This window comes from Capricornis sumatraensis, chromosome 3, assembly GCF_032405125.1.
Source record: "Capricornis sumatraensis isolate serow.1 chromosome 3, serow.2, whole genome shotgun sequence".
NCBI lineage: Eukaryota > Metazoa > Chordata > Mammalia > Artiodactyla > Bovidae > Capricornis > Capricornis sumatraensis.
Window position 1 is genome coordinate 1293197 of NC_091071.1, and position 14896 is coordinate 1308092.

Here is a 14896-nt window from a genome sequence, read left to right on the forward strand (position 1 = left end):
GTCAGCATTTGTTAAAACAAAACAACGTGCAACTGTGCTTCCCCGGTGCCTCAGTGGTAAAGCATCCGCCCGCCGATGCAGGAGACACAGGACTGATCCCTGATCCCAGAAGATCCCACATGCTCAGAGCAACTAAGCTGTGCTCGAGAGCCCAGGACCCACAGCTACTGAACGCTGTGCCTGAGAGCCTGTGCTCCGCAACAAGGCAGCCCACCGCAATGAGAGGCCCACGCACCACAACCAGAGAGTGACCCCTCGTCAGCTGCAACTAGAGGAAAGCCCAGGCAGTGAGAAAGACCCAGCACAGCCAAAAACAGAGGATTTCTTTAAACCGTGTGCAACCCTATGGCCCAGCGATCCCACTCCTCGGGGCGTTTAAGGCAGAATGTGAGTGCCTGCTCAGTCACTTGGTCGTGTCCAACTCTTGCAACCCTATGGACTACAGCCCACCAGATTCCTCTGTCCACGGGATTTCCCAGGCAAGAGTGCTGGAGTCGCTGCCATGTCCTCCCACAGGGGATCTTCCCGACCCAGGGATCAAACCCGAGCCGTCTGCATCTCCTGCACTGGCAAGTGGGCTCCCTCCTGATGAGCCACCTTGGGCAGCCCTTGCAGCAGACTGACGGCCTCTAAAGGACCCACACCCTAATCCCAGAAAACTGTGAACCTGCTCGGCCACACAGTAAAGGGGAACTCAAAGTGCCGATACAACTCAGGTTGCTGATCAGCCAACACTGAAACTGGGAGAGTCCTACTGGGTGACCAGGTGGGCCCACTGTGACCCAAGGAGCCCTTAGAAGTGGAAGAAGTGGACAGAAGGAGGAGTCAGAGACAGGACAAGACAGGCCGGCGCAGCCTGGGGCAGCTGGAGCAAGGGGTTATCATGCGGAAGGCATCTGGGAGCCGGGAAAGACCAAGAAGCGGCCTCTCCCCCAGGGCCTCAGGATGGAACGCAGCCCTGCCCACAGCCAGATTTTAGCTCAGGAAAACCTGTTCTGGCTACAGACCTCCTGGACTGTAAAATGAGAACTTTCTGCTGGTTAAGCCACTTTGTGTGTGGCCATTTTTGTTACAGCAGCAGCAGAAAACCAATATACGACCGTAGGGAAACATAGGCGCGGAGGCGCGAGGAGGCGTGCGCTGTCTGAGCACACGAGTGTAAACACAGAAACAGCGTTAGAGGGTCCATCCCAGGCTGGTAAGAGGGGGCTGAGTGCCAATCTACACTGTTCTCAGTGGTGTTTGCTTTTTTTTTTTTGTAAGGGAAATGCGGTTATCTACATATTGTAAAATTGAAAGTTAAATTTTTAGGAAGGGAGTTAACACTCCCCGCTTAAGCGTCCAGGGATTAGAATATGCTATGATTCTTGGGGCTCCCCTGGTAGTACAGGGGATAAGAATCTGCCTGCCAGTGCAGGGAACACAGGCTGGATCCCTGGTCTGGGGGGACTCCACATGCTGTGGGGCAACTGGAGTCCCTGCGCCCCAGCCACCGAGCCGGCCTGCTGCAACGGCTGAAGCCTCCGCGCCCAGAGCCTGTGCTCCACCGCGCGAGAAGCCACCACAAGGAGAGGCCCACGCACGGCAAGGAGCAGCGCCTGTTCCACGCAGCTAGAGCAAGCCCTCTCTCAGCAACAAAGACCCAGGGCAGCCAACAAAAATTAACTTAAAAAGAATTTTTTTTAAACATTAAGCCTGAAAACCACAGTGAACATCGTTTCTTCCGACAATCCCAAAGGCACTACAAAAACCTAGACCCCCATGGTCCCCACCGCTAATACTAATAGTGAGCTATGGCTGTGTGGGCAGAACACCAGCGAAGATGGAATTCCACAAGCCACAGCTTCTTCAACAGTCAAAATCAACCTTTGCTTGAGCAAAGGCACCTGAAACAGGCTGGCTGACCGGCCCACGCTGGGCTCAAACGTGTGACCTCCTGAATACAACGTTCTAACCATGAGCACGAGCCGTCACACGCTACCCCTTACAAAGCTGCAAGTGAAATGAAGGCCAAGGGTGGGGAGCGGCGGGTCTGGTGTCTAAAGGCGCTCAGGCCAACCCAGAGCACTGTCCACCCCCACCCGGCTCCCAGCAACTTCGCTCCCCTCCCATCTCCTTTCCTCCCTAGTGAATACCGTGTTTGGATAAAGTTCACTCTCAAAGACGTACTTTCTGATTGCACCCCATCTAACCACCATCCCCACCACAACATACCCTCTTAATACTGCCCACTGTGGGCAGGCCACTTACCTCTGGGTTTTAGCTTTCCCAGTTGTTTTTTTTTAAGTGCTTTTTTTGGTTGGTGTTGTGTTTTTCCTCTACCACGCCACCTCCCTCAACTGGACGCCTAATGTTAACAAAATCACCACGGTCCCTAACAAGGCCAGCTGCCAGTCTCAGACAAGCCGGCTGGCTGACTCCATGATGGCAGCCAGTGGGTGAGTCCTGCAGGAAACATTCAGGCTGTCCTTGCACCTGCAAAGAGAGGCCAGAACGACCACCACATCCAGCCACTCTGAACTGCTTTACATCCCCAGGGGAAGAAGCGTTCCTGCTCAAACACCTCATGTTTCCAAAAGTGACCTGGACAAGGAGTCCAGTGTGGGCACCTGAAACAGGCTGGCTGACCGGCCCACGCTGGGCTCAAACGTGTGACCTCCTGAACACAACGTTCTAACCGTGAGCACGAGCCGTCACACGCTACCCCTTACAAAGCTGCAAGTGAAATGAAGGCCAAGGGTGGGGAGTGGCGGGTCTCGGGTCTAAAGGCAGACTCACCCAGGGTCTTCAGGGCACTCAGGCCAACCCAGAGCACTGTCCACCCCCACCGCAGCTCCCAGCAACTTCACTCCACTCCCATCTCCTTTTCTCCCTAAGGAATCAACCGTCTTACAGCCCTTCAGGGCTCACTTTAAGCATGAGCTTCTCAGGGACACCTTCCAGACCCTCCAAACGGAGTTTCCAACTTGTGCCGCCGCCACCGCCAAGAAGCTGCAGTAACTCACACCCACATGTATCCTCCAGTTGGAAGGCTAGAGGGGGTACCATCTAAATGGGGCCATCCGAGAAAAGCCAAGCCTCCCGCGTGCTTCTCGGCGTTCACGCTCACCCACTGAGAAAAGCACTTACGGAGAAACACGGCGGGCTGGCCGAAGCAACGCTCAAGTTCCGAGCCGCCGCAGTATGTGCCAAGGCCCGGCAAGTCCAGGGACACGCGGAGGGCAGATGGGCACGCAGGAAGCGCGCGGCGGGCGGGTCCTGCGGCCCCGAGGGACCCGGATAGTCCCGGGGAGACGCAGGCAGAAGCGCGCGGAGAGGCGCAAACCCGGACAGGTGCTGGGGTTCTGAGCCGCGGAGCCACGCGCCCTCCTGGGCGTGGACCGGGAGGGGCCGTGAGAGGGGAGGACCCAGCAGGCGCGGGGAGTCCGGGGCCAGGAAGCGAGCCGAAGGCCGCAGGGCCTCAGCGGGCGCGGGCCGGAGCCGCGCGGGGCCTGGGGGCGGTGCCTGCCATACCTGCCGCGGGCGGGTCCGCCTCCTCGTCCGCCTCTGCCTCAGCAGCTGCAGCTCCGGGCGCGGTGGGCAGCGGGTCCATCGCGCCGCCGGTCATGTGAGCGCTCGCCACGTGACTTCCTCCGCGCCCGCCGGCCTGGGCCCGGCCTCGCCCCGCCCACGCCCGGGGTTGGCCACGCCCACTCCCGGCCTATCCCCGCCCGCCCCGGGCCTGCCCCGCCCGCTCTCGGCCTCGCCACGCCCACGCACCGGCCCGCCACGCCCACTCCCGACGTCGCCACGCCCACTTCTCCGCCTCTTCCCGCCCCGCCCCGGCTCGGCTGCCACGCGGAGGGCAGGTGGCGCGGTCCAGGCGCGCGGCCAGCGTCCAGCGTCCGCCGCTCCCTCGCCCGCCCAGTCAGCCCCCAGCTGCCTTCCCTGAGGCCCCCACTCACTCATTCATCCATTTACTCTCTCACCTTCTGGTCCGCTCGCTCGGCCACTTCCTCGGTCGTCCGCCCGCTGGTCCATCCGCTCGTTCGTTCAGCGACTCGCTCACCAGCTCCCTTAGCCACCTGGTCATTCAGTCGTTCCCTCACTCACTCAGGTCCCCGGACTGCCCCCTGGAGGCCAGGCGGGCCTGTGCATTTGGTACCCTCCCCTATCTGGAGGACGGAGTGGAGCGGGTGCCCCGACTTCCAGAAGAAGACTGTGGGAGCGCCGCACAAGAGCGCTCCCCCGGCCCTGGCCGGGTTAAGGGATCCCGGGATGCGGAGAGCCTCAGCCGAGGCTGGAGGAATGAGGAATTCGGCGGGAGGAAGGAGCGGGTGCCCACGGGCCCCGAGGCATCGCACAGCTGCAAACGCTGTGGTCTTCCTGGAGCTAAAAGCGGAGGCCGAAGAGGAAGCTGGAGCGACTGGTGGGGCTCCGTTAGGGAGGGCCTTGTTCCCAAGGTAAGGACCGTGGACCTGCTAATACCGGGACAACTGTTAACGCCCAGGGAGCCAGTAACAGCAATCAAGAGACCAGAGCCCCAGTCAGGGTCCTAGGAAGGAATCCCCTCCCCAGGGAGCTAGTTCTCTTTGCTACAGTCACCAGACATCTTTGTGAGCCAACCAACAACGATGCTGTCCCCCAGCACAACTGAGGAAGTGGTGTGCCTCTCCCAGAGACCAGCATGGAGAAGCTTTCCCAAGTCTCAGCGGGATACTGTTTCCTTCCGCCACCGCAGGCTTCCTTTAAGCTGGTTTTGCATCAAGTGATGTGCTCAGCACTTTCTCCCTTCCCAAGGGCGCGCGCACACACACACACTTTGTCATTCTGTCTCCCACTCCCTCTCTCTCTCTCCATCTCTCTAACTTCCTGGAAGTATTTGCTACATATCTGTGTCCCTCCATAAGATCCTTATTCAATGCTTAAACACTCACTGCACCTTGAAAACTGTGAGGCACTAAACAGGCATAAAGTTAGACATTACAGGAGAATAACAGCATGCGTACGTGCTAAGTCGCTTCAGTCGTGTCCGACTCTGCGAACCTACGGACTGCAGCCTGACAGGCTCCTCTGTCCGTGGGATTCTCCAGGCAAGAATACTGGAGTGGGGTACCGTGCCCTCCTCCAGGGGATCTTCCAACCTAGGGGTCGAACCCGCATCTCTTGCATCTCCTGCATTGGCAGATGGGTTCTTTACCACTAGTGCCCCCTGGGAAGCCGCACAGATAACAGCATATTGAATTTATTGTTTTACTTGAACGCCCCTGACGTGGTCAGGCAGCCTCTACTGTAGTTCAGTGTCCACACCTAGGCTGCAGTAACCACCTGGGAGCACTTACATATACCCCGCCTGAAGCCCACCCTCAGAAGCTCTGATTTAATTGGTCTCAGGTATGGTCCAAACTCGGGATTTTTTTTTTAAGCTCCCTGGATGATGCTAAGGGGCAGCCTAGGGAGAAAACCACTGCTCTACATTGAAAGCTTGTTTTATCCTTGCAAACATTTCTTGAGCATCTGCTCAGTTGGGAATTCTGTTTGTCATGGGAGAGGAGAGTGAGGGACCCCACATAGGGATAACCAGGAGAGGTCCCCACCTTCCAAATTTTCCAATGGAATTGATCAGAGGAGCAGAACACAGCAGGGTCCTCACACCACGCAGAGCACGGTGTGTGCTGAGGGCTACAAGCACGGGTGCTGTGGGAGGAGAGATGAATGGTTGCTTCCACTGTGACAGGCTGTGAATGCCTCCAGGAGAGAGGAATTCAGCCCTTACGAGCTATGGACTACACTGCCAGACATCGCTAACAGTGAAAGCATGCTTGGGAAACACGCCTCGAAATGCGTCTGCCTGTAATGTCTTTAGGTCCTCGCCAAAGAAGCCTAATCCCTATGCTATTTCTGTTTCATTCAGGAAATGGTAAATAGAAAATGGAATTTCTGCTTTTTTAAACCCTTTGATTAGTGGCACGAATTCAGTTACATTAAGACTGTTAATGTATTTTGAGTCACTTTTTTCACTTTCCCTTCAGGAAAACGAGAGCAGTATAAGCGAACTGACAGAACTCGGGACGCAGGACACTGAAGCCGGGCCCCACTGTGCAGGTGGAAGGGGGCCGAAGGGCGCTCACCGGGCGCCCTGCAGAGATGCAAGCACCTCCAGGTCCTACTAAAGGCCTTTTCAGAGAGTCACTAGAATGCCTCGAGGAGGATGTCCTCCTCGAGGTTATTAATAACCGTACACGTGTTTGTCAGCGCAGGCTCCATCACGCTGCAGTAACAATCCCCAGTCTCAGGCCAGAAACAACAGAGGAGCCGTATTCAGCAGCAGCCCTCGGAAACCCAGGATGAGCGGGCAGCCACCACTCTGGATTCCTGTCCTCCTGACAAAGAGAAAGTGCTCGGAGCGTCTAACTGCTGGCTCAGAAGCACCACAAGGCTTCTACTCACGACTCATTGGCCAGAACTAGTCATGGCTATACCCAACCACAACTGGAACATTTTACTATGCCCCTGGAAGACAGCCAGCCAGAAACGCCTGATACACAGCACTAGATGCTAACCACACTAACCAAGCTAACATTTGCTGAACATGCCTATTATGTGCTGAGCACCCTTACATATGCCTTTTCCTTAGAAACTCATCAACTCCTCACAATAAATCTAGAAAATAGTTGTATGATTATCTCCATTTTGGCCAGGAAAGTTCAACCCTCTAAGACCCCACAGCTAGTCGATAAAAGATCTGGGGTTCAAATCCACACTGTCTGGTGCCAGAGACCATCCTCAGGGCCCCTGCAGCACTTCCCCTGTGCGATAAAGCTGGCAGTTAATCTTCAAATGTCCTAACCCGCAAATTCTGCTCCACTCATAAACACTCCCCTTGTTTTGGGAGGCTGGTAGGGAAGCTGCCTGTGGCTCTGAACCATAACACAGGGAAGAGGAAGAACTCTAAAGGTACAGAAAATTATAGTTTCATTAATAATATCAATCATCCCAAATTTCTTTTAAAATACTAGGTTTCAAACACCACGCTAATTGACGAACCAGTATCATCTCATTTAATACTTCGACAATCGTGAAATCAAATCCTCTTCTGACACTAGGGGTTACCTGCTCACGCAGCGCCTCTCCAGTATCCATTCTACAGTTCCTGGGGCAGTCCAGCAGCTGACACTCTGTGCTTCCATTGCGGGGGTGCAGGTTTAATCCCTGGTCAGGGAACTCAAGTTTCCATCCTTGATGAAGGAACTAAGGTTGTCAGAGAACTGAGATCCCACATGTTTCACAGCACAGCCAAATAGTCATTTAAGAAAATAAACATTAAAAAAATAAAATTCCTGCCTGGAGTAAAGGGGTTTGCTCACATCCTCCATGAGCCCCAGGAAGCTTTAAATATCTCAAAGAAGTTGGCTGTCCTAATCAAACTTTATTTTGGGGGTTTCTATGTTTTTATTTGGCTGCATGAGATCTCGGCTCCAACACCAGGGACTGAACCCGAATTCTCTGACTTGGGCTCCCAAGTGGCGCTAGTGGTAAAGAACCCGCCTGCCAGCGCGGGAGACGTAAGAGACTAAGGCCCGATCCCTGGGTCAGGAAGATCCCCTGGAGAAGGAAATGTCAACCACTCCAGCACTCTTGCCTGGGAAATCCCACAGACAGAGCCTGGCGGGCTCCAGTTCATGGCATCGCGAAGAGACGGACACAGCCGAGCGCGCGCATGCGTGACCACTGGGCCACCAGGGAACTCCCTGTCCTAATTTGACTTTGGACAAGCTACTTAACCTGCTTCCGTTTGCTCCCATGCAAAATGGATTCATCAAGATAACATGCTCCAAAAAGTTGCCCTGGTCGAAGTTTTTAGGAAGTTTTTAATAAGAGACTTAAAGGACGGTCTGAACCGATGCAGAAGTACATTCACTCTGTTCCCCAAACAGAAATGCTAGCTAACATTTTACCCCAAAACTATTTTTTATTACATAGCTGGATTCAAAAGCAAGAAAGAGTGCCCCACAGGGGGAACTTTAAGTTACAGGGATGAACAAAAACTGAAGGAAACAGCTCACAGAGCTTTCAGAAGTGCTATAAGACCCTAGGAACTTGGGTTAAGGCGAAAGGAAGGCTTAGGTCCCAGCAAGCACGGGAGACAGAGCTGAACTTCCTAGACAAAATCGGTTAATGAAGGGCTGACCCACCAGCCTCCAGAGCAGCACGGAAGCTGGCTGTCCACAGTGGACCAAGAGTGGAAAAGGAATAATCCTTGAGGCAATCCCACTCCAAGATATTTACCCACAAAAAATAAAAGCATATGTCCCCCAAAAAAAGGCTCATTCCTAGAAGCCACATGCAAAGAGCTGAAAACTGGAAATAACCCAAATGTCTATTAACAACAGACTGGATGAACATATTGCTGTGGCGTCGTACAATAGATTGCCACACATCAATAAAAACAAAAGTGCAAAATACTAATGTGAGTGCTGGGAAGCAGGGTATTGCTACGACAAACACCTAAAAATGTGGAACTGACCTCAGAATTAGGTAATGAGTAGAGACTGGAAAAATTGTAAGAAGCACAGCAGAAGACACCTTGGTTGCCTTGAATAGACTGTTAGCAGGCATATGGATGTTAACCATTCTGCTAACTGTGGTAAAGAAAACCTGTATCATCTTAGATGGTGGTACTTAAATGGTCATAAACAGACTGTTGGTGGCAATAAGGACACTTCAGCCAAGGGCTCAGAGGAAACGAGGAACGTATTGTTGGAAACTGGATGAAAACGGGCTCATGTTCTGCAGTGACAGAGAGCTTAGCTGAACTGTATCCCACAGTTATATGGAAAAGAACATATCCAGGTTGCAAAGTGAAAGTCACTCAGTCGCATCCGACTCTTTGCGACCCCATGGACTACTACACGGTCCGTGGAATTCTCCAGGCCAGAATACTGGAGTGGGGAGCCTTTCCCTTCTCCAGGGGATCTTCCCAACCCAGGGGTTGTCTCCCACATTGCAGGCGGATTCTTTACCAGCTGAGCCACCAGGGAAGCCCAAGAATATTGGAGTGGGTAGCCTAGGAGGCTCACCATCAGGAAACTGCTTTGGAGAGAAAGCCAAGGCTGTGGCTGAACAGCGCTTTTCTAGTGCCGAGAAAGGAACGGAACGTCACAGTATCTGGTGACACAGAGGGCTCTTGGAAGAGACTAGGTCTCTTCGAAGTGAAAATAGAGATGGAATTATCCAGGAAAGACCTGTGGATGAGCCCCTTTTCCAGTGACGTCCATGGGAGAGCCATAGGTTCCTGAGCATGTTTTATCAGTAGAAATACTGCCAGCTAGGACGGACAGGGACAAAGAAACAAGAAATGAAAGAAGGCTGCCTGACCCTCAAAATTCCACAGGCAGGAAACAGCCTCATAATACTGCTCAGCTGCAAGCATGTGCTAACCCTTGATGAGAAAGCAAGAAGACTGAGGGTGGGGCCGTGGGCCCAGAGGGCAGAACAGGAAGCCACAGAGGAGAATTCCTTGGCCTTGAAACCTGAGTGTGCACCATTGGATTTCAAAACGTTAATATTTATTTACTTACTTGGTGCACCAGGTCTGAGTTCAACACACAAGATCTTTTTAATCTGTTAAATTATTTACTTAGTTATCCTTTCGGCTGCATAGGCCTTCCTCCCTTGGTGCAGACTCTCTGGTTGCGGCAAGTGGGGTGTGTGGGCTTCTCGCTGCAGCGGCTTCTCTCGCCGCCGAGCCCGGGCTCTGGGCGCACAAGCTTCAGTAGCTGCAGCACGCGGGCTCGGCAGCTGTGGCGCCCGGGCTGAGTTGCTCCCCGGTGTGTGGACTCTTGAGAGTCCCTTGGGCAGCAAGGAGATCAAACGTCAGCCCTAAAGGAAATCCACCCTGACTATTCATTGGAAGGACTGAAGCTGAAGCTCCGATACTTTGGCCACCTGATGTGAAGAGGCAGCCCCAAAGGATGTGAGATTAAGCAGTCTCCAGGAGACAGACAGTGAAAGGCAGGGAAGCCTGGTACACTGCAGTCCTTGGGGTCGCCAAGAGTTGGACACGACTTAACGACTGAACAGCAACAATGTGGAGTCTTCCCAGACCAGGGATCAAACTCGTGTCTCCTGCAAGTGGATTCCTGTCCACAAGATCTTTTTAGCTGTGGCATGTGGGATCTGACCAGTTCCCAATCTAGGCCCCCTTCATTGGGAGCACAGAATATTAGCCACTGGACCAGCCACGAATTACCTGGATTTCAAAATTGCTTGGGACTGCAATTCCTCCCGTTTTGAAAGAGAAAGTCTGTAGCTGTTAGCCTATTCCTATCAGTATTGTATTTGGGGATTAGATCACTTATTTTCTAAGTACACAAATGTAAAGGAATTTTGCCTTAGGATGAATCACACACTCAGTCCCACCCATAGCAATTTACATTATTCAAATAATGAGTCTTGTGACTTTTGAGCTAATGAGATTTTGATAAGATTCTGGACTTTGGGTTGATGCTATAAAGGGTGGAGACTTCAAAGGATGTTGAGATGGGATGAATGTACTTTTTTTAGTATTTGTTTATTTGGCTGTGCCAGGTCTTCAGAGCAGTACGCAGGATCTCTGATCTTCATTACGGCACAGGGGATCTTCAGTTGCCTGCACACTCTTACTTGCGACATGTGGAATCCAGTTCCCTGACCAGGGATGGAACCTGGGCCCCCTGAGTTGGGAGTGTGCAGCCTTAGCCACTGGACCACCAAGGAAGTCTCAAGGACTATCCTGAATTACCCGGGCAGGTTCGACGTCATTATGAAAGGGCTGCACAAAAGCAATCGTCAAAGACTGTCAGAGCTAGGCAGAAGGCCACGTGATGTTAAAGGCAGAGACCGAAGTCATGGAGTCACGAGCCAAGGAATGCCAGGAGCTTCTAGAAGTGGGAGGATGCAAGGAAGGGGTTCTCTACTGGAACCTCCAAAAGCAACAGTCGTTCCAACACCTAGATTTTAACCCTGTGAGTCTTATTTCAGACTTGTGACCTCCAGATCTGTAAGACGACATTTTTGTTGTTTCAAGCCATTAAATTTGTGGCACTTAATTCCATTGAACTATACACTTTTAAAATGGTTGGTGTTATGTATATTTTACAATTTAAAAAGGAAAAAACTGAAGCCTCCCTGGCTGTCCAGTGGGTGAGACTCCGAGCCCCCAGTGCAGGGGCCTGGGTTTCAGTCCCTGGTCGGGGAACTAAGATCCCATATGCCTCGAGGTGCGGCCAAAAAGAAAAGGGAAAAAACCTTCTTTGTGAAGAAAACTCCTAGTCCATATGGCTTCTCTAGTGAATTCTGTCGAACTTCTAAAGGAAAAATAATAGCAATCTAATGCAAGCAGAGCATATGCCAGGAATGCGGTGTTGGTTTCATTATTTAAAAAATCAGTGTAACTCATCATATTAGCAGAAGACTCTTATGAGTATCTCATACGCAGAAAGTATAAATTGCAAAAAAAAAAAAATGCAGATAAATTCTGACAAAATCTAACACCTGTTCACAATTATAACTCTGCAAACTAGGATGCTAAGGAAAGCTCTCCCTGGTAAAGAGCATCTTTGAGAATCTAGTGCCACCATCATACACCAAGTGGAAGACTAAACAGCCTCCCCCAGGACTGGCAATGAAGCAAGACGTCGCTCTCCTACTCAGCGTCGTCTGGAGGCCCCGCCTGTGACGTGGGCAGAAGAAAGGCAGAGGGAGTGCAAGGAAGGTGCGTATGGAAGCGCGTTTTTAAATTAAGGGATTTTACACACAAAATCCCAAGTTGAACGAGAATAACTGAATTTACCAGGAACGCAGGACACGGCACCACACACAGGGATCTACTGCCTTTCTTTCTTAAATATTTCTTTTTATCGTTGGTTCGGCTGTGCCGGGTCTGCGTTGCCGCACGAGAGAGCGTTGGTTGCAGCCTTCCAGCTCTTAGATGTAGCATGCAGTGTCTAGCTCCCTGACCAGGGATTGAACCCAGGCCCCTGCACTGGCAGCATGGAGTCTTGGCCACTGGACCACCGGGGAAGGACCAGCTGTATTTCTGTACAGTGTCAACAAGGGTTCCCTGGCGGCTCAGTGGTAAAGACTCTGCCTGCCAACGCAGGGGACACAAGTTGGATTCCTAAGTGGGGAAGATCCCCTGGAGAAGGCAATGGCAACCCTCTCCAGTGTTCTTGCCCACGAGATCCTATGGACAGAGCCCGGGTGGACTCGAAAAACAATCAGACACGACTCAGCAACTAAACAACAACATAATAGCAACAGACAATTGGAAAATTAAGAAACAAAACCATTTCCCTAATTCATCCAAACTCACCGAGTGAAGGACATCAACAGTGAACCCTAAGGCGGCCCACTGACTTCGAGGGGTTACGATGTGCCAGGGTAGATTCGTTCTTGGTAATAAACCCGCCATTCTGGAGACTGGTGCCGATGAAAAGTGCGAAGTGATGCCTGTGGGGGCAGGGCGCACGTGGGCGTTCTCTGCATCTCCCTCTCAATTTTGTTGTGAACCTAAACTTCCCTTTAAAAAGTAGTCTTAAAGAAACCATTCCCCCAAACTCTGTCTGTAAGAGTCTGATACCAATGTAAGACAAAGACATTAAAAGAAAATCACTCTAATACCAAAGTCAAACAAATACAAGAAAACTACAGATGATATTCTTCATGAACACAAACACGGAAGTCCTTAACAAAATAGAAGAAAACAAACTATAAGCAAGTCCAACCCAGGAATACGTAAAAAGTACTTCGACCAAGTGAAAGGCAAGTTTGGTGTAACGTTTTAAATCCGTCAAGGTAATCCGCCGCCTGTATTCCTTTCCTGGGGCTGCCCTAACAAAGCGCCACAATCCGTGTGACGTCTCAGAGCCACAGAGCTGCGCTGCCTCGCGGTTCCGGAGGCCTGAAGTCTGAAATCACGTTGCTGGTGGTCACGGTCCCTCTGAAACCCGTCGGACGAGAAGCCCTCCTTGCCTTTCCCAGCTTCCCACATTTGCCGCAGTCCTCGGTGGTCCTGGGCTTGCAGACACGCCACGCGGCTGCCTGATCCCTGGGTGTCTGTCTTCCACGGCCCTCTCTTCCTACAGGGAAGAACAGCTAGTCTCCAGCGCTGGGCCAGTCTCTGCTGTACTGCAAGGTGAGTCAGTCGCAGGCACATATACGGCCCTGTTCCTTCCCTGGAAAGGAAGTCTGAGTGCCAATAAACACAGAAGGTGTTCGGCCTCGCTCTTGAGTCAGGTCTGCTGACACCTGCTGTTTTTTGGCCATACCGCACGTGAACCTGCTTGTCCGTGTTTGAGGAATTGCTTCCTCTGGGAGTCCTGACACCCCTGGAGGTGAAATGTCCGACACTCAGTCCCAGCGGTGCCCAGCCAGGCGGACGTGCAGCTGGGGTCCTGAGGCAGGGCGGCCTCCGCGACGGTGGTAACTCAGCAGCCACGCGCCCGCACCCACATCTAGAGGGTGGGGGCGGGGGGCTTCCACCAACCTCAGGGGCTGGGGTGCAGCTCTGACATCTGGGGCCCAGCGTTGTCTTCGTCACCCATTCCTGGCCAGGTCTGCACACTTCTGCCTGCTCCGCTTTGAGCCTGGTTTCCCAGCCCTCCTGCAGATTTTATCCACCTGTAATAACTTCCTTTTCTGCTTAAATCAGAACCCTACTTCCATCAGGGAAATGCAAATTCGAACAGCAGTGAGATAGATACCCTTTCATGAACAGGAGATGAAGAGAAACAGAAATACTCCCACCCTGCTGGGGGGGGCGCGGGTGCTGTGGAGGACCAGCTGCTAACGTCTAATAAACTGGACGCAGACGTCTTCTGACTCAGAAATTCCCCTTCTAGTCCTCTGATCTACGGCCGGGGGTGACAGACACAAGTCTCTTCACCGCAGCACTGTGTGTAACACAGATACCAGGCTGCTTCGAGATCAGTGTGGAATGAATGATAAATTGCAGAGTATTCACACAATGGATGGACTAGAACAGTGCATACCAAGGTGGACGCGGCTCTAAAACATCATTTTGGCTGAAAAAGTACATTGCAGAAGGAGATGAACAGTATACCACTGGTGTACCTTTAAAGACACAGCCGGCAAACGTGGACAGAGGTGGGAAAACGGGAAGGGAAACCTGCATAGGATGGGTGAATTGTATGACAGTCTCTGCGACCCCGTGGACCACACAGTCCATGGGCTTCTCCAGGCCAGAACACTGGAGGGGGCAGCCTTTCCCTTCTCCAGGGGATCTTCCCAACCCAGGGATCAAACCCAGGTCTCCCACATTGCACGCGGATTCTTTACCAGCTGAGCCACCAGGGAAGCCCAAGAATACTGGAGTGGGCAGCCTGTCCCTTCTCCAGGGGATTGTCCTGATGCAGGAATCAAACCGGGGACTCCCGCATTGCAGGCGGACTCTTTACCAGCTGAACCACCAGGGGAGCCCCTTTCACTTCACTACTGCCTGGTTGGGATGCTATATGGTAATTAAGAGCTGACTCATTGGAAAAGACTCTGATGCTGGGAGGGATTGGGGGCAAGAGGAGAAGGGGACGACAGAGGAAGAGATGGCTGGATGGCATCACGGACTCGATGGACATGAGTGTGAGTGAACTCCGGGAGATGGTGATGGACAGGGAGACCTGGCGTGCTGCGATTCATGGGGTCACAAAGAGTTGGACACGACTGAGCGACTGAACTGAACCGAAGGGAAACTAGGCAAATTGTTTTATTTCTTAACAACTGTCTGTGAATCTACAATTATTTCAGTAAAAATTTTGATGGAAAACACCAAACAGCCTAGAGGAGCCATCCCACACTGAAGGTCAGGAAGGGCGGCAGGAGGAGATAGCCCTCATCCAAAGTAAGGAGCAGCGGCTGT

The 14896-nt window shown here is 52.3% G+C and overlaps 1 protein-coding gene across 3 annotated transcripts in view; it reads right to left on the minus strand.

Moving 5' to 3' along the window:
- Positions 1–3613, minus strand: part of SNX8 (sorting nexin 8) — a 37594-nt gene extending 33981 nt beyond the window's left edge. For all 3 annotated transcript variants that reach the window (XM_068968026.1, XM_068968025.1, XM_068968024.1), the window contains exon 1: positions 3514–3613. In XM_068968026.1, coding sequence (XP_068824127.1) covers positions 3514–3607 — 94 coding nt within the window. In that variant the 5' untranslated portion in view covers positions 3608–3613. The remainder of the gene's footprint in view (positions 1–3513) is intronic.
- Between the last annotated feature and the right edge of the window lie 11283 nt (positions 3614–14896).